The sequence below is a fragment of the Leptodactylus fuscus genome, chromosome 1, assembly GCF_031893055.1.
Source record: "Leptodactylus fuscus isolate aLepFus1 chromosome 1, aLepFus1.hap2, whole genome shotgun sequence".
Taxonomy (NCBI): Eukaryota; Metazoa; Chordata; class Amphibia; order Anura; family Leptodactylidae; genus Leptodactylus; species Leptodactylus fuscus.
In genome coordinates this window covers 14,245,614-14,266,572 of record NC_134265.1, presented here as the reverse complement: position 1 = coordinate 14,266,572, position 20,959 = coordinate 14,245,614, and the positions used below count along the sequence as shown (strand labels likewise).

The 20,959-nt window shown below is 43.1% G+C and overlaps 2 protein-coding genes across 2 annotated transcripts in view; one reads left to right on the top strand and one right to left on the bottom strand.

The window, feature by feature from the left end:
* LOC142195595 (uncharacterized) overlaps window positions 1-20,959 on the top strand; it is a 704,678-nt gene that overhangs the window by 204,841 nt on the left and 478,878 nt on the right. The gene's annotated exons all lie outside the window — the stretch shown is intronic.
* Window positions 1-20,959, bottom strand: part of LOC142189760 (uncharacterized) — a 207,115-nt gene that overhangs the window by 124,341 nt on the left and 61,815 nt on the right. The window contains exons 7-8 of the mRNA XM_075262250.1: window positions 17,561-18,448; window positions 14,413-14,848 (exon numbers count right to left, since the gene is read on the bottom strand). Of these exons, the coding sequence (XP_075118351.1) occupies window positions 14,413-14,848; window positions 17,561-18,448 (1,324 nt within the window). The remainder of the gene's footprint in view (window positions 1-14,412; window positions 14,849-17,560; window positions 18,449-20,959) is intronic.

The following is a 20,959-nucleotide window of genomic DNA, read 5'->3' as shown; positions in this document are numbered from 1 at the left end:
TCCAGAGGTGTTGGCATCATTTCCTGGGGTGTCATAGTGGACTTGGTGACCCTCCAGACACGGATTTGGGTTTCCCCCTTAACGAGTATCTGTTCCCCATAGACTATAATGGGGTTCGAAACCCGTTCGAACACACGAACATTGAGCGGCTGTTCGAATCGAATTTCGAACCTCGAACATTTTAGTGTTCGCTCATCTCTACTAATAACTGATGGACACAGTAATATTTCAGGATTGAAATGAGGTTTATTGTACTAACAGAAAATGTGCAATATGCATTAAACCAAAATTTGACTGGTGCAAAAGTATGGGCACCTCAACAGAAAAGTGACATTAATATTTAGTAGATCCTCCTTTTGCAAAGATAACAGCCTCTAGTCGCTTCCTGTAGCTTTTAATCAGTTTCTGGATCCTGGATGAAGGTATTTTGGACAAACAATTCAAGTTCAGTTCAGTTAGATGGTCGCCGAGCATGGACAGCCCGCTTCAAATCATCCCACAGATGTTCAATGATATTCAGGTCTGGGGACTGGGATGGCCATTCCAGAACATTGTAATTGTTCCTCTGCATGAATGCCTGAGTTGATTTGGAGCAGTGTTTTGGATCATTGTCTTGCTGAAATATCCATCCCCGGCGTAACTTCAACTTCGTCACTGATTCTTGAACATTATTCTCAAGAATCTGCTGATACTGAGTGGAATCCATGCGACCCTCAACTTTAACAAGATTCCCGGTGCCGGCATTGGCCACACAGCCCCAAAGCATGATGGAACCTCCACCAAATTTTACAGTGGGTAGCATGTGTTTTTCTTGGAATGCTGTTTCTTTTTGGACGCCATGCATAACGCCTTTTTTTTATAATCAAACAACTCAATCTTTGTTTCCAAAATGAAGCTGCCTTGTCCAAATGTGCTTTTGCATACCTCAGGCAACTCTATTTGTGGCGTACGTGCAGAAACGGCTTCTTTCTCATCACTCTCCCATACAGCTTCTATTTGTGCAAAGTGCGCTGTATAGTTGACCGATGCACAGTGACACCATCTGCAGCAAGATGATGCTGCAGCTCTTTGGAGGTGGTCTGTGGATTGTCCTTGACTGTTCTCACCATTCTTCTTCTCTGCCTTTCTGATATTTTTCTTGGCCTGCCACTTCTGGGCTTAACAAGAACTGTCCCTGTGGTCTTCCATTTCCTTACTATGTTCCTCACAGTGGAAATTGACAGGTTAAATCTCTGAGACAACGTTTTGTATCCTTCCCCTGAACAACTATGTTGAACAATCTTTGTTTTCAGATCATTTGAGAGCGGGCTGTCCATGTTCGGCGACCATCAAACTTAACTGAACTTGAATTGTTTTGTAGAAAGAAATGGTCCAAAATACCTTCATCCAGGATCCAGGAACTGATTAAAAGCTGCAGGAAGCGACTAGAGGCTGTTATCTTTGCAAAAGGAGGATCTACTAAATATTAATGTCACTTTTCTGTTGAGGTGCCCATATTTTTGCACGGTCAAATTTTGGTTTAATGCATATTGCGCATTTTCTGTTAGTACAATAAACCTCATTTCAAGCCTGAAATATTACTGTGTCCATCAGTTATTAGATATATCAAACTGAAATGGCTGTTGCAAACACCAAAATATTTAGAACTAAAAATGATTAAGATTAATAGGGGTGCCCAAACTTTTTCATAGGACTGTACATACACAATCAAAAAATAGAGACTCGCGAAAATGATAGATTTTCTTATCTGGTTTTATTGAATACATTTTGAACATGGCTGCAAATTCCTTATTAAAATCTTTGTCAAGAAAACAAGTTTAAAAATAGAAATAAATATGTAAATAAAATGTCTGCTGTGCAGGGCAAGCTCTCTAATAGGTAAGATGATCTGAGATGTAGAAAAAAAATTCCCCATGTTCTGGACATGAAAGTGCTTGGCTGGGTGAGTTGACTTGGACATCTGTAAGACCTAAATCAAGAGGGTCGGACAACTGCAGGACTTACCGCAACAAATTTGTTGAATGTGAATTCATCCTAGTGATGATTGTTCAAGACACTTTCATGTACAGCACATGCGAGAGATATTCAACAAGATTCAATTTCTGAAACCATAAGATAGTCTGACCATAAAAATGGCTTCTTCCCTGTGTGGGTTCATTGACACTTGGTAAAAGTTAGATTCTGGGTAAAACATTTGACACATTCTAAATGTGGAAATTAGTTTTGACCAGTGTGACTTCTCTGATGCCGAACAAGATCTGATTTCGTGGTAAAACATTGACCACATTGTGAACATGAATATGGCTTATCTCCAGTGTGAATTCTCTGATGTCTAACAAGACTTGAGGCCCGATTAAAACATTTACCACATTTTGGACATGAATATGGCTTCTCTCCTGTGTGAATTCTCTGATGTCTAACAAGTTGTGATTTAGTAGTGAAGGATTTCCCACAATCTGAACATGAATATGGCTTCTCCCCTGTATGAATTCTCTCATGATCAGCCAGATTTGATTTTTTGATAAAACATCTGCCACATTCTGGACACGAATATTGCATTGCACTTTTGCGAGCACTTTGATATTTTCCGCTTCTGTTACTTTGATTTTCCTTCACAGTCTGTGATGAATCAGAAGATTGGACGTGTATAATAGGATCAGATGACAGATATTGGCTGTGAAGGGCTGAGGGTATATATGGGGTAATGGCATGTTCTTCATATGGCTCTTGTATGATTACATAATCCTCGGCCTTATAACATGTAGATATCAGATGTCCCGCTGTGCTCCTGGTACAGTCATCTGACAAGAAGAAAACTATTTTTATACTTTTTAAATAAATATAACCTTAACAAATTATACAGATTTTTTTTGTTCCCAATAACTTTTCTATATATACATTGACATGGAAATTACAATAACATGGAGGTATATGGGTACTGTATAGTATTCTGTACATATATTATAGCTGGGCCTGTAGATCCCGCACATCCAAACATAAGCATAGAAACCGGGCAGGACAAAAATATATTGTTGCCATCTGGTGCAGACATTCATGGAAAATCCATGGCAAGCATTTGCCTGCTGAAAGGGGAAAAAAAAAAAAAAAAAAAAATCAGGTGGAAACCATGCCATGAGAGGCAACACATGTGGCCACAAGATGTCCTGCACATATCGCTGAGCTAGGGCTGGGCGATTACTTTAACAATAGCCAAAAATCAGTTCAATTAATCATCAGGATTGAAGCGCTAACCACTAGGCCTCCGTACTCCAACCTGAAGAGGGAGAGAAGACCCTGCCCACGGAGGATTTCAATCTACAAGGGAAGGGGGAAGAAGACAGCAGGTGATGGTACAAGCTGGTGGAGTAGTGGTAGAATGTTGTAGGCTTTCCTGAAGAGCTCAGTTTTCAAATTGCTTTTGAAGGTTCAAAGGAGATGATGAGGAAATAGTCCTTGTATACATAGAAATATTTTAGCTGTGAATTTACATATTTCATATCCATAAGATGTATTATTACCAAGAGAGATTTACAACTAAACAATCTGACAGAACTTCATAAAATCCAACACAAGATACAGAATCTACAGTCACACTGAGAGAAACGGCTTTATATAGTAGTGACTCCTCACCTGGGCGGTCACCTGTAGGAATGTCCTCCTCACACTCCTCATCACCTCTCACATAGGGATCTTCTTCTATCATTACGGCTGTAGAATCCATATTATTATCATTACTCTGATGGAAAGACTGCAAAATAAATATTGTAAAAGTTACCAGACGTAGGGAATAGAGCAGGAGATACTAAAAAGTAGCCTCAGATCTCCTAGAAGCTGGACATAGATATTAGGTGACGGATCAATGACAACCACGAGAACCTCATACACATGTATACTTGGCATGGCTAGACGGGCTTCCGGATGTGTCCGTGGAGGAGATCAGATTCTACCAGATACATCCGGGGTTGTTTGTCTCAGGGGAAATAAAGGATCAGATCGGTAGAAATCCAACCTGATGGTTCCTTATTCCAACCAGCAGTCTCCATAGCCAGAAGATTGTGAGAAGATCCAGACAACATGTAATGTCTATGGTCAGCTTTATCCTCCATCTCCACCTCTCATTACACAAGTATAAACATCTAATACTGCTGGATAACCCAAGACTGACCACAAGGACTTCACAGCCCGTCTACACATCATAGGGAATATCTCCATCTACCTGATCATCCTGTGGAAGAAGAGGACTGGGACATCTCTCCGGTGTTGTCCTCTTACTGGATCTACCTGTAGGAAATACAAAGAGGGACTGAATTCATTCTGTACATACAAATAATGGAAGTATATGTGTATATAGTAGAGATGAGCGAGTAGTGAAATATTCGATTCGAGTAGACCCTCAATATTCGACTATTCAAACGACTATCGAATATAGTCTATGGGGAAAAAAATGCTAATTTCAGGGGAAAACAAAATTCAACTAATTGGAGTCACCACGTCCACAATGACACCTCAGGAAATTATGCCAACACCTCAGGAATGCAACTGGGACAGCAGGGGAAGCATGTCTGTGGGCATCTAACACGCCCACGTCCCAGTATTACACCACTAATTTTGCGGGAGCTGACTTTTTCCCATAGGAATGCATTGATCCCTAGCTATCCTTGGCAGTACGACTATCCCTGTCTAATTCACAGTCGCATCTGAAAAGAAACTGACACCCACTATTCTTATAGAGTGGAGGTCACCTGATTTAGCCAGCCAATGACTTTTTCCGGTTTTTTTTTTTTTCGATGCCTACATTTTTCTACTTCCTATCGCCCCCTCCCCTGCACAGTTATTGGTGTAAAAAAAGCACCTGGGAAGGTGGGAGGGGAATCAAAATTTTACAGCGTTTACCACGTGGTATTCGATCGAATACCTACTCGATCAAACGGTATTCGCTCATCTCTAGTATATAGTCATGTCTATTACCTGCTGATGTGAGGGGCTGGTGGTCTTCCATCATCACCTCCTTGTACAGATCCTTGTTTCCTTCTAAATATTCCCAATCCTATATAGAGAAATAGACAGCGACATCCTGACACCTTATAGGAACCTGACAACACAATGATACAGTCATCACCCCGACCCCTCCAGTTACTGTATAATGTCCCAGCAGTGTCACCTCTCCAGTCAGCAGTTCAATTATCTTGTAGGAGAGTTGTATGATCTTCTGTCCATTGATCTCCTCCTGTATCAGGGGGTGAGGTGGACTCAGGGTTCCTCCATATTCTTTATACACAGGAGCCTGACAGCGCCCACTAGAGGTCTTCTTCACTACTGTGTAATCCTGGTTATGGGGAGACACATTAATAAATCTCACTACATACATGTCCAGAGTCCATCACCTCTCCAGTCATATCATCTGTTATTACTATAGATATTTGGGGATTGTCTGCTCCAGGAAGAAGGGGGATAGGAGTGAAGAGCAGACTAGACAGGTACTGGCAGTGGGGGGAGGATTCAATTATTAGGGGAACAGATAGGGCAGTCTGTCACAAAGACCGGGATCGTCGTACGGTGTGTTGTCTTCCTGGTGCTCGAGTTCGACACATCGCGGATCAGGTTGACAAATTATTGGGTGGAGCTGGAATGGATCCAGCGGTCATGGTGCAAGTTGGCGCAAATCTAAGAGATGCTATCCTGGAGTATTTCAATGTAAGTAATCTTATCACACCCAATCAGCATGGGTTTATGAGGAATCGGTCCTGTCAGACTAATCTGATCAGCTTCTATGAGGAGGTCAGTTCAAGACTGGACATGGGTAATGCAGTAGACGTGGTGTACCTGGACATGCGGTGGATGTAGTATATATGGACATGGGTAGTGCGGTAGATGTAGTGTACCTGGACATGGGTGATGCGGTAGACGTGGTGTACCTGGACATGGGTGATGCGGTAGACGTGGTGTACCTGGACATGGGTGATGCAGTAGACGTGGTGTACCTGGACATGGGTGATGCAGTAGACGTGGTGTACCTGGACATGGGTGATGCAGTAGACGTGGTGTACCTGGACATGGGTGATGCAGTAGACGTGGTGTACCTGGACATGGGTGATGCAGTAGACGTGGTGTATCTGGACATGGGTAATGCAGTGGACGTGTTGTACCTGGACTTCTCAAAGGCTTTTGATACTGTTCCACATAAATGGTTGGTATGCAAAATGAGAATGTTGGGACTGGGGGAAAACATATTCATTTGGGTTAGCAACTGGCTCACTGATAGGAAACAGAGGGTACTTGTTAATAGAGATGAGTGAACAGCTGATCCGAACAGCACGCTCCCATAGAAATGAATGGAAGCACCTGTGACGCCGGCTGGCCGCCGGACAAGTCAGTGTCACAGGTGCTTCCATTCATTTCTATGGGTGCGTGCTGTTCGGATTGGCTGATCCGAACAGTGTTCGCTCATCTCTACTTGTTAATGGTAAATATTCAGACTGGGCCACAGTCAGCAGTGGGGGCCACAGGGGTCAGTATCAGGTTTCTCCTGCTTAATATCTTTATTAATGACCTGGTACAGTGGTTAAAAAGCAGGGTGTCCATATTTGCAGATGATAAACTCTGTAAGGTAATAAAAAAATGAGGAGGATAATAGAATATTACAGGGTGAGTCAGAGGGCAGAGACTTCATCACTACTAGGTCTTCCCTACCTAATCAGCATAACCCCCGACCCCATTATATACTTACCTGTCTTCCTCCTGCAGGACGGCCCATCCTTCTCTCCTAACTGCTGTGCGTGCTATAGACCCAGAACTGCTCAGTAGCCGATGATCCACCTCTACTGTGCAGGTCTCTGATGTTGCTCCCACGCCTGCGCAGTACAGGTGGATTATCAGCAGCGCTGGGTCTGTAGCATGCACGGTAGGCAAAAAACAGGGAGGAGCCGTCCCGAAGGAAGAAGAAAAATAGATAAGTATGATGGAGTGGAGGGGGAGAGCGGTAGTCACGTTCTGTTTCTGGAAATGGGAAAACTGATCGTCACCGGATAACCAGCAAATATCCTTGGAGTCGTCCAGGGCAGTGGCGTAACTACCACCATAGCAGCGGTAGCAGCTGCCACAGGGCCCGGGACATTAGGGGCCCGGTGACAGCTGCTACCGCTGCTATCATTATGCTCAGAGGTCTTTTCGGACCCCCGAGTATAATGATCGGGGCCCCCTGTGGTGGAATACTTTCCACCAACAGGGGGCCCCGAAGCTGCAGCAACGGCTGAGACACAGGAGCTGCAGGTCTGGCTCCTGTCAGCACTTCAGGACGCTCCCCCTCTCTCCCCCCTCCCTTTCTCTGCTGTCCTCTGCCCACCAATGAGAGGAGGAGGCGGGGCTTATCCCTGCCGTCCTGCACTGGAGGAAGAAGGAAAATGAAACTAAAGCTACACAGGTACGTACTGGGGTTACTTATTAATGTCAGGCATATGGGGGGATTACTTGTGTTTTAGTAACTCCATGTGCCTCATATTAATAGCAGTTAACCCCATCATCTCCCTGACATTAACCCCTGTGTGCCTCACCATAAGAGTTACTGATGTGTGAGACATATGGGGGTAATAATAATGAAGATACTTTATTATTACCTCCATGTCTCTCACATATCAGTAACCCTTATGGTGAGGCACACAGGGGTTAATGTCAGGGAGATGATGGGGTTAACTGCTATTAATATGAGGCACATGGAGTTACTAAATTGTAATGCACATGACCAGATTTTATATCCACAATTTGTCCTGGTATAGCGGTCAGCGGGTGACGTGACAGTATTTAGTCCTGTAGGGGCCACTAAGGGACATAATACTGTGTGCAGGGGCCACTATTGGGTATAATACTGTGTGCAGGGGCCACTATTGGGTATAATACTGTGTGCAGGGGCCACTATTGGGTATAATACTGTGTGCAGGGGCCACTATTGGGTATAATACTGTGTGCAGGGGCCACTATTGGGTATAATACTGTGTGCAGGGGCCACTATTGGGTATAATACTGTGTGCAGGGGCCACTATTGGGTATAATACTGTGTGCAGGGGCCACTATGGAACATAATAGAGCGCGCAGGAATGCGTAAGAGGGACTCGGTTGAGATCTTCGGTGTCGGGGGGCCCCATGTCAAAAGTTCGCCACGGGGCCCCGCCATTCCTAGTTACGCCACTGGTCCAGGGATATGGGTAACTATACATTTTTGATAAAGTAAAGTAAGGGGGGGGGAAGAGTGTTTAGATTAGTGTAGAGATTAGAATTTATCCTGAACAACGCCTTTATTAATAATAATGGCCAATGAAAAAGACTTGAGGTTTTTGGTCAGCAAGCTTACCTTTAGTGACCAGTGTCAGGCAGCTGCTGCCAAGACAAATAAAATAATAGGATGCATCAAAAGAGGTCTAGACACTCATGACAAGGACATAGTTATGCCTCTATACAAATCACTGGTACGGCCACACTTAGAATATTGTGCGCAATTTTAGACCCCGATATACAAGAAAGACATAAGTGAACTTGAGAAAGTGCAGAGAAGGACAACCAAAATTATAAGGGAATGGGGGGGGGGGGGGGACTGGAGTACAACGAGAGATTAACAAACTTGGGGTTATTCAGTTTAGAGAAAAGACGTCTACGGGGAGATCTAATAACAATGTACAAATACATGAAGGGACAATACAAAGAACTTTCTAAGGATCATTTTACTCCTAGACCGGTGACAGTGACAAGAGGACATCCTCTACTTCTAGGTGGAGGATGTTCCCTTATAGGTTGGACTTGATGGACTGATATCTTTATCCAACCTCATCTGCTATGTATGTATGAATGATATATTGTGACATCATCAGAATCTCTCACCTCTCCGGTAAACAGGTAGATTATCTGTAGGGTGTGATTTAATATTCTCTCCACTATCTTGTTCCTTTCCGTTTCCATCCTTGATATTATATGGTCTGGAGCTGAATACAGAGATAATAAACCATTGTTTATACCGTATATAATCCCATATAATATATACATGACTTCTGTATTGCAGGATATTGTTCAAGGTAATTTATAGAGAGTGGACAGATGAGACAATCTTATACTACACGATTTATGACAGTGACTACTTCTGGTGGATATATCTGCTGCAACCTCCCGACTTTCAAAGGACAGGAAGAGGGATAGAATGTGCGGTGCGCGCAGCACGCCATAGAAGATTTAGCTCCACCCACTAATGTGTTGACTACATTCATTCCGATCTATTTCTCTTTGTGCCCCCGTCCAGTATAATACAACTACAGTCACCCTAATATTCCCACACATAATGTTTCCTTCCAATTGCCTCCAAGGTATTAAGTCCATCTCCTGGTGCATCCACTTTTTAGTGTCCCATTCCAGCTGCCCCGCAAGACCCCCCACTTATCTTTTAAATTACTTAGTTTTTATATATATTATATATATATATATATATATATATATATATATATATATATAATCTCAATGTTTACGTAGATCACAGGCACATTTTCTGATGATGTTACAGGGAAATTGTAGTTTCTTTTCCAGAAATGTAACGTCACCTAAATAACTCAACCTCCCCCTCCATACTTACCTGTCTTCTGGTCAAGACCGCCTGGGCTTGGAATGTTACTTCTTTGAGGGCAGGCGCCTCCTCTTCTTGACATCTGCTGACCGCCCGGGAGAAGTGACATCCCGTCCCAGAAAACAGGATGTGAAGGGGGGGGGGGGTTTGAGTTAGTTAAGGTGGGCTTGTAGTGGGTGGGTTAGCTAGCTAGGGAAACATGGAGGGGTTGTGAGTAGGAAAGGAAAAGAAAAATGCCCATGTAAACAAATGCAGAAGATGCCAGGAGCTCCCAGAGACACCCAGGAATCACTCAATACCTGCTAAAGATATTTGGGTGCTCTTATTAACCCATTAATAGAACTGAACTTTTTTTGAAAAACTTTTTTTTTAAATTTATCTAGAAAACACTATTAACGCTCCCTTCCATCTGCCCCAAAGTTTATCATTAAAAAAAAAAAAAAACGCTCTGCTCTGAAGAAGTCTCTGCTCCTGGAGGCTTCAGGGGCAGTGTCAGTGACATCATCACATCACATCTACAGCTCCTGGGACCGGAGCACACAGGGGCATAGTGGTGAACCAGAGAACGGACGGCTCCTGCTTCACTGTAGTATTCATCTCATCTGTGTTCTCTGGATGTAGAGGAGTCAAAACCGGATATAGCTCCTGCCGACCAGGACTGTCCCACTGAATCAGGAACGGTTGTGAGGTAAGTTGTTGTTGTTGTCATTGTAATACTAGACTGTCCAGTGTGACTTTACAGCCCTATTTGTTGACTTTGTGACCACATTTTGGCGCAGGTGTCGCAGTTTTGCTCCGGCCCAGATTCTGGCAGACAACGCCTTTCCCATGAAGCCACAAACCTCTTTATGTACAAGCTGTAAAAGTGTCTAAAACACCCGATAAATGCGGCACGAGACATCATAGATGGAGCCGCAGACTTATGGAGAGATCCAAAAGTAGTACAGGTTCTCTGTTACCCATATCAACCAATCACAGCACAGCTTTCACTTCTCAAAGGCAACACACAAAATGAGACCTGAGCTGTTATTGGTTGCTACGGTCAACCGAGACTGTTTGATAAAACTTCCCCATAACGTGACCCATCAGAGAATCCGCAGAAGATCCCAGAGCAGGTGTCAGATAGTAGTGCAGAGCCCCATAATAATCCTGCCAGGCCTGAGAGCGACCACCTACCTCCTCCTGTACAGCAGCCGGGGGTACAGGACCTCTGATGATGTCACATGTCTGGCCTCAGGAGATTTTAAAGCCCTCTGATGATGTCACAGTCATGTGATCAATCAGGGGATACAGGTGAAGCTATGGTGGATGCTGGAATGGAGCAGGTAATATAAAGATCTGCCCGGTCTGCCGTGGATCCAGTAGGTGGCGCTGCCTCCTGTGACTGTTAGGTAGGGTTCATTCCATTATTATCTAATGTCCCTCATAGGATGAGAGCAATGGACATTAACCCCTTCCCGCCATAGCTATTTTTCAATTTTTGTTTTTTGATCCCACCTTTCAAAAGCCATAACTTCATACCTCCCAACTTTTGAAGAACCGAAAGAGGGACAAAATGTGTGGCAAATTTAGCCCCTAGTTTCATGTCCCCCCTCCATCTCTGCCCCCAGATTCATGTCCCCCCATCTCTGCCCCCAGATTCATGTCCCCACATCTCTGCCCCCAGATTCATGTCCCCACATCTCTGCCCCCAGATTCATGTCCTCCCATCTCTGCCCCCAGATTCATGTCCCCTCCATCTCTGCACCCAGATTCATGTCTTCCCATCTCTGCCCCCAGATTCATGTCCCCACATCTCTGCCCCCAGATTCATGTCCCCTCCATCTCTGCCCCCAGATTCATGTCTCCACATCTCTGCCCCCAGATTCATTTCCCCCCTCACTGCCACCAGATTCATGTCCTCACATCTCTGCCCCCAGATTCATGTCCCCCCATCTCTGCCCCCAGATTCATGTCCCTCCATCTCTGCCCCCAGATTCATGTCCCTCCATCTCTTCCCCCAGATTCATGTCCCTCCATCTCTTCCCCCAGATTCATGTCCCCACATCTCTGCCCCCAGTGTCATGCCGTCCTCTCCTTCATCTGCCCCCAGTTTCACGTTCCACCTCCACATTACACTTACCTTCTCCTCGTTCCCCCGCTGCTCTCTGCGCGCCTCTCTCTCTCACTGGCGTACAGTTGTAGACGCGATGTGACGTCATCACATCGTGTCTACAAGCCAGTAGGCAGCGTTCAGCGGCGAAGCAAGCTGACCTGTGTCAGTTCCTTGCTTCAGCCGTGTATGTGTTCATCTCAGATCTGCGTCCTCTGGACGCAGATCTGAGTTGAAATCGGGACATACCTCCTTCCAACCGGGACCGCAGGACACGTCACCGGAATCGTGAATGTCCCGCGGAAATCGGGACGGTTGGGAGGTATGATAACTTTTTTATTTTTCCATTCACGGAGCCATATGAGGGCTTAATGTTTGCAAAATAAATTGTACTTCATAATAGTCCCATTTAATATTACGATGTACTGAGAAGTTGGAAAAAAATTCAGAATGGGGTAGAATTGGAGAAAACTGCATTTGTGCGACTTTCTTACGGGCTTTGTTTTCATGGCGTTCACTCTGCAGCCAAAGTGACGTCACCTGTTTTTTCACGATTTAACACTTTTACAAAAAAATATAATTTGAAAATAAAAATTCTTGGAGACGACATATTCTGACATCTGTATCTTCCTTATATTACCGTATATGGGACTGCATTAGGTGCCTATTAGAGATGAGCGAACACTGTTCGGATCAGCTGATCAGCCGATCCGAACAGCACGCTCCCATAGAAATGAATGGAAGCACCTGTGACGCTGACTTTGCCGGTGGCCGGCCGCCAACCCAGGTGCTTCCATTCATTTCTATGGGAGCGTGCTGTTCGGATCGGCTGATCCGAACAGTGTTCGCTCATCTCTAGTGCCTATGGTAGTCTGTAATAGAACCACATTGATGACAAGACTGAGGCATCTGTAGGGTTAATGCCCCCGAGCAGTGCGGGTATTGATACATGTCCTCGCAGTATAATAGGCCCGGTTCACATCTACGTTTCGGTCATTCTTCTCCCCTCTCTGCATGAAAATTGTGGAGAGAAATGTCCAGTTAGCAGCACTTTTCTCTCCGCATTTTTTGCGTAGAAACCACATGGGGTCCACGGGTTTCCTTAGACAAACGCTTTTTTATGTCAGATAGGTTTCCATTTGGGGGTTCCCAAGCGAACTCCCTGAACGGAATCGTGATGCAGATGTGAACCGGGCCTTAGGTGTCCTCATGTGCGTATAAGTCCTCACTATTCAAACGTACCGTTAATAATCCTCCCAAAAAATATACCCCAATGTGAAAATTATCGCTTTTTGGTCACTTTGCTTACCCAACAAATAGCAATAAAAAGTGATCAAACAACAGTACAGTAAAAAATCTATTGGGGTCAGAAGACCCCAGGAAAATCATTTGTTTTCCAAAAAGTGACGTTTTATTTGTAAAAGCCAAATAATCTAATGAAACCAATATAAATCCGGTATCACCGTAATCGTAATTACCCCCTGGGACAAAGCCGCAATGTCATGTATAATGCAGACGGAACTCCGTAACAACTAAACACACATACACAAAAAAAAAAAATTAGAGAATTGTGTGATATTTCACATGGACCCATAAGAGCTGATCAAACCATTACATGTACCCCAAAAATTTGGCAAATGAAAGTACAACTCGCCTCGCAAAGAATAAGCCGCGTTATTATCTATAGTAAAAAAAAATTAAAAAAAATACTAAAAATTGTGTAGTCCCAACTCTAACCACTAAGCCTAACTTAGTATGTGATAATAGGTAATAATATGAATATGTTTAAACAAGACTTTATTTACCAAAAAAAAAAAAGAGGTGATTTTGTGGCGATACATTCCTTTTAAGCTATATATGATGATGTTACAATAGCAAGTACAATGTTAATGGTTCACAAAATCAGTTATCGATCTTCTGATCGCCCCAACCGGTACTCGCATAATTCTAGAATGAATACAAGCTGATGAGCACGTCCACTAGAGATCACGCAGATATCAGATTACTAAAGATGGACAAACCATGGGAGATTTGCTTAGATAAAATGGGCGAGGCTTTATCCGTTCTGGTCTGAGTCTGAAGAGACCTTAGAATATGATAATGATTTTTGAGAGGGGAAAATCCAATATTGTGTGAAAATTCGCAACCTCGGCTTGTTACAAACCAAATACCAGTGTGGGGTCAAGGCAAAAAATTTCTATAACGCATGAAAAGAGGCAGCTGAATAAGTTGATCAATTTGAGGTTTGGGTGACAACCACGTCTCATGTTGAGACCATGAAAATGTTTTCTCCTTGATGTTTGACACAAGTTGGTTTCTGAACATATACTTGGACTATGCCGTTTGAGTTCTTTGATGTTGAACAAGATCTGCATTCAAAATAAAAAATGTATCCTTTTCTGAACATAAAAATGGCTTCTCTCCGGTGTGAAATCTCAGATGTTCAATAATAATCGGTTTAGCGCGATAACGTTTTCCACATTCCGAACCTAAAAATGGCTTCTCTCCTTAGTGAATTCTCAGATGTTTTATAAGATCTTATTTTACAAAAAATCATTTGCCACATTTTGAACAGGAAAACGGCTTCCCCCCTGTGTGGATTCGCTGATGTGTAACAAGATCTGATTTACAGGTAAAACGTCTCTCGCATTCTGAACATGAATATGGCTTCTCTCCTGTGTGAATTCGTTGATGTCTGACAAGATCTGATTTATGGCTAAACCGCTTCCCACATTCTAAACACAAATATGGCTTCTCTCCTGTGTGAGTTCTTTGATGTGCAACAAGAGTTGGTTTGTGGGCAAAACATTTTCCACATTCTGAACATGAAAATGGCTTTGCCCCTGTGTGAACTCTCTGGTGTCTAATAAGATCTGATTTTTGAGTAAAACACTTGCCACATTCAGAGCACAAAAATTTCTTCTCCCTTATGCGAGTTCTTTGATGTTCTCCCCTTCCGTGACTTTTATTTTGCTTCTGTGATGAATCAGAAGATTGGACGTGTATAGTAGGATCAGATGATAGATCTTTGCTGTGAGGGGCTGAGGGTATATCTGGGGTAATGACATGTTCTTCATATGAATCTTGTGTGATACCATGATCCTCTGCTTTATAATTTGTAGATATCAGATGTCCCTCTGAGCTCCGGGTACAGTCATCTGACGAGAAAAAAATGGATTTTACTATTTTTGAATATAATCTAAAAAAAATTATATTGATATTTTTATATAAGATTGACAATATCAGAGAACTTTTTAACCTACACACCCCTGCTCAGTGCTCTGCTGCCATACCAGTGATAAGTTGTCCATCTTAGTCTCCAAACTGCGCCTCACCACCCGTGTACTGGACCTGATCCAATCAATCCCCAACCTTAAATCTTTGTTTTTCCCATTCCTATCCTCCCCTTCTGATCTGTCACTAACCAGTGGTATCTTCCCCTCTTCCTATAAACATCACGCTCCTCACTTTCACCATTGCTGGTGCTGAAGAGAGTCCACTAATGGCTAGGCCACGACAAGCAGAATGGAAGGGTGCCTAAAGCAAAAACATGACCCTTCTGAGTCTTTGAGTTTTAGGCAAGAGATGTCAGAACGTTACGATAGGACTTATGGTATGGTATACATGATCATAGTAACACCACATTTACATCCTTTATTTATTATTATGAAGAATTTAACAAGTGTTCGATGGTTTACTAGAGATTAGTGAACCTGTTCGTAACAAACAAGGTCCGTTAATTTTTCCAAAAATATTGAGTTCAACCAAACCCAAGATTTTTGAGGTTTGTCACCCATAAAATCATTACTATATTCTGAGATCTCTTCGTTATCAATAATAGGGAATGTAAGTGGCTATTGTTTGAAAAAATATGGAAAGTTTTGGAAGTTATCGACATGAAACAAACATGTCTATAGCATGATCGGCCAAATGTGGCTGAGTCTCTAATTCACCCTACATTCACATCTGTGCTGTCCATTTTTCTGGTCAGTCAGAGGACCAGAAGAATGGAAAAACAGACCACAATGATAGAGGACACATTGGATCTTGGAGGGACCCAAATTACTATAATGGGGTACATCACGTGTCCACTTTTGCAACACTTTTTCGTCTAGTGATTTCTGTTGGACACTGTGATGGAGACACCACACAGATGTCTCGTAGTCTGTTGTGTTACCGGTGGGATTGTCTAAAAAAACTGATCAGCTGTTGATAGACCAACAGCAGGTAAAGTGAAACGGCAAACAAACACTCATTACATTAGTGATGGTAGAATCGATCGCTCCAATTGTTACCCGAATAACTGGGGTAATTCTAAAACCTAACATATGTCGAAAAGCGCAGCCCTCTAGAGATGCATACATGTATCCCACCACTAATAATCCAGGGTCCAGGCCATAGCTGTAGAATCGGAGTCATGACCACTTCTGAGTAGTCGGAAAAACAGTTACTCATCTTCAAAATAGATGATTATTTTTAATAATTATAATATACATATATTGATGTGATATCATTAGATACATTGCTTTAACATATTCACTTTCGGAGGAATCACTCATTGGCTTTACATGGACTACAGGAGCTTTTCTGTCTGAGCGTGGCTGTCAGCCATTTATGAACGAGATGGAGTCAGAGGTTTGGCCTATGGACTCCACAGACCTGGTCCAGGCAGTGACGATAGCCTCTCATAGCCTCCTGCCCTCCTCTACACTTCTAGAGGACACGGGGTCAATCGCACTTCACTGCGACTCCCATATTACATTCAGATCACTGCCCTAGCAGGTTTCAATGGTGTTTTCTGGTGACTATGGGTACAAGTATTCGATTCCAGAATGCCTCAAAAACTGCACAAAAATCTCATGTACAGATCCAGCAGTCTTTCGAGGATCTATTGGAGACCACGTCTGGTGCCAGTAGTACTACCATGGATAGCATACATTAATGTGAAATATTCTGTACACAAGGCACCATACAGTAGGTGTGCACGTTGCATTCTTTTTAGTGTTTTAAAATCAGATGTTTATTGGTAATTTTATTCATTTCTTAAACATTTACTTCTATAAATCACTTTCTCTTCTTGCTTGTTTAATGTGACCTTTGTGTCACCTCAATTAAAAGAGTTGTCCAAGAATCCTTCTGTTTTAAGTCATCAGTATCTGATTCTTGGGGGACAGATCAGGTGCTCTAATGGTCTCCAGGCACCAGAACTATGTTCAGTGTAAGCTCCATGCACTTCAGTCCTAGTGCCATGGAATGGCAGCTCACTTGAACAGGAGCAGAGCTTCTTCTAGATAAGCTGATCATTGCGGTGTCTCGGTAATGAACCCTCACGATCAGGTACTGTTGACCTATTCTATGGATAGGGAAGTAGCCACTTAGGGTCGTGGAAACCCCTCTAACAAAATCTGATTCGTAAGAATACTATTTATATTCTGGCTATGAAAAAGGCATCTCCAGGATGTGAGTTCTCTGAAGTCCGACACGAGCTGGTTTCTGGGTAAAACATGTCACACAATCCGAACATCAAACAGGACTTTCCCCTTTGTCACTTCTTGGCGAAGAAGAATTTTCATTCCAGGTAACACATTTACCCCAATGTGAACATGCAAGCTTCTCTTTTGCATGAGTTTTTTGATGGTCAAGAAGATTACACTTCCGAATAAAACATTTCCCACATTCTAAACATATAAATGGCTTCTCCCCTGTGTGGACACTTTGATGTTGAATAACAGCTGAGTTAGAGCTAAAACGGTTTCCACATTCTGAACATGAATATGGCTTCTCTCCTGTGTGATTTCTCTGATGTGTAACAAGATCGGATTTATGAGTAAAACATTTGCTACATTCCGAACATGAATATGTCCCCTCACCTGTGTGAGTTCTCTGATGTCTAACAAGATCTGATTTATGGCTAAAACACTTTGCACATTCTGAGCAAGGATATGGCTTCTCTCCTGTGTGGCTTCTTTGATGTGAGACAAGGGTTCGTTTCTGTGCAAAACATTTTCCACATTCTGAACATATAAATGGCTTCTCCCCTGTGTGGACACTTTGATGTTGAATAACAGCTGAGTTAGAGCTAAAACGGTTTCCACATTCTGAACATGAATATGGCTTCTCCCTTGTGTGATTTCCCTGATGTGTAACAAGATCGGATTTATGAGTAAAACATTTGCTACATTCCGAACATGAATATGTCCCCTCACCTGTGTGAGTTCTCTGATGTCTAACAAGATCTGATTTATGGCTAAAACACTTTGCACATTCAGAGCAAGGATATGGCTTCTCTCCTGTGTGGCTTCTTTGATGTGAGACAAGGGTTCGTTTCTGAGCAAAACATTTTCCACATTCTGAACATGAATATGGTTTTGCCCCTGTGTGAGTTCTCTGATATCTATCAAGATCTGTTTTTTGGGTAAAGAATTTTGCGCATTCGGAACCTAAACATTTCTTCTCCTTTATAGGAACTCTTTGATGTTCTTCCCTTCTGTGACTTTCATCTTGCTTTACAGCCTGTGATGAATCAGAAGAGATGATGATTTTAACAGGACCAGAAGATAAGATGATTTTAATAGGGGCAGATGGTACAGCTTTGTTTTGAAGGGCTGAGGCTGTATCTGGGGTAATGGCATGTTCTTCATACGGCTTCTTCTGAAGGGCTGAGGATATATCTGGGGTAATGGTATGCTCTTCGTATGGATCTTCTGCCTTACAATGTGTAGATATCAGATGTCCCTCTGAACTCCTGGTACAGTCATCTGACAAGAAGAAACGGTCTTTACTATTTTTGAATCATATAAAATATTGCTATAATTTCTTTTTAGGTGATAACATTTCTACATAATATAATCCTGACAACATCAGAGAATGTTCAATCTACACCTACCACAACCACTCTTCTCAAGTTTTCAATGTTCTTCCTCTATAACCTACTTAACCGTTACCAATGAAAAGGTCACCACCCTACTCTCCAAATCACATCTGACCACTAGTGCACTTGACACAATCCAAATGCACCTCATCCCCCAACCTTAAGGCAGTGTTTCTGCAAACCCTAACTTATATCTCCAACCTATCTTCCATTAAACATAGCACCATGACACTTATCTTTAAGAAGCCTCCCTTTGACCCATTATTTCTGTCCAGCTGTTACCCAATCATACCATTACGCTTTTTCCTGAAAACTCCTTGAACAACATGTGCACCTTGATCTGTCCCCATACCTCTCATCCAACTATTTTGCCAGCTACACTAACTTCTGAGCCCATCACTCTACTAAAACCAACCTACTAACTGCTAACGCCAAATTACACTACTTCGTTCCCCTCCTTCTAGACCTTTACTCCACCTTTGACACAGTTGCCTATTCCCTTCTATTACAAACACTCTCATCCCTTGGCATCACCGACTTGGTCCTCTCCTGGCCACCTCATACCTCACCAACTGTACATTTACCCTCGCCACTCTTTCACGACCTCCTCAGCTCATCCTCTGTCTGTAGGGGTTTCACAAGGCATGGTTAACTTTTGATTCTGTCCTGTCCTTTAAACCATGTATCCAACCCCTTAACACCTTCTGCCATCTCCAACTCAAAATCTTTTATGGAACCAAATCAACTATGATTCCATAAATATGCCAGTACATGCCCTCATGATCTCCCACCTAGACTAAAGAGACATCCATGTCTGTGGCTTTCCGTCCAACATTCTTGCTCCCCTCCAATCTACTCTCAACTCTGCTGCCTTGTTAATCCTCTTTTTTCCCCCTTGTTTTTTGCCACTGTTTCTCCCCTTTGCCAGTTCCTTTACTTGCTGCCCATTGTCCAGCAAATAGTGGTTAAAGGGATCCTATCATTAGAAGTAAATTTTTTGTCACTGACACATAGGAATAGCCTTAAGAAAGGCTATTCTTCTCCTACCTTTAGATTTACATTATTGCAAGCGGCCATTTTTGTGTGGCCGACAGGCATGCGCAGTCGGCTTTGCCCTAGGCCTAGAAGTTTGAAGCCACCGCCGGAAGAAGACACAGGTAGAGGCTGTTCCTGAAGAAGATGGAGGTGGTGCTGGAGAGTTCTTTCGCAGCATTGGGGTTGCCCCCAGTGCTGTTGAGTGCTAGGGCCTGTCCCCAGTGCTATGAAAGAACTCAGTTGCATACCGACGAAAACCGGATTATATACCAAATGGCGGCGCGGAGAAGACATCTAAAGGTAGGAGAAGAATAGCCTTTCTTAAGGCTATTCCTACGTGGTAGGGACAAAAAATTTACTATTAATGGATAGGAATCCTTTAAAACAGGGGTCGGCAACCCCTGGCACGCGTGCCAAGAGTGGCACGCGAGGCATATTTTGCTGGCACGGCAGCCAGCCTGCAACCTTCATGCACTAAATTGAGAGAGAGAGCGTCCTTTCAGAAGCTTGGCTAAAGCCGAGGTGTAGGACACGCCCCCTTCCCTCCCTGCCACCAATCAGAGATGAGCCTCTCAGCCTCTCACTGCACAGGATAAGGGCTCCCTGGACCTGCTGCTACATGTGAGGAGGAGCTCCTGCCGTCTGCAGCCCTGAGGAGGAGAGGAGCAAAGTGAAAGTAAAAACACCAGGTACGTGTGTTACTAACTATTCTTATTAATGTCAGGCATTTGGGGTTATTAATTTAGTGTTAGTAACTCCATGTGCCTCACATTAATAACAGTTAACCCCATCATATCCCTCATATTAACCCCTGTGTGGCTCACATAAGGGTTACTGATGTGTGAGACATATAGGGGTACTAATAAAGGACCTATATAATGAAGATGTTCACTTATTACCTCCATATGTCTCACATATCAGTATCCCTTATGTAAAGCACACAGGGGGTTAATGTGAGGGACATGATGGGGTTAACTGCTATTAATATGAGTTACTAAGCTGTAATGTACATGACCAGACTTTTTATCCACAACTTTGGATAAGAGTACAGACCTATACATTTCAATTGACCCATATATACAGCAATTTTTTGTGGCTGTGTATCTGGGCCAAAATGTCCGGTTTTTAAAATCGGACACAGAGTACTGCATGTCCAACTCTGTGTCCGATTTAAAGAAAACGGTTTTGCGGCGGAGAGCATAAAACGCTCACCGACGCTCACGACCTGCAGGTTTCCATCTCCTGCCTCTGTTTTGTGCAGGAAACGGAAACCTGCAGAACGGAGACCGGGCGCAGATGTGAACGAGCCCTTAGGCTCAGAAAAACGCAGCAAAATATTCAACAAAAAAGCTGTGTTTTCACA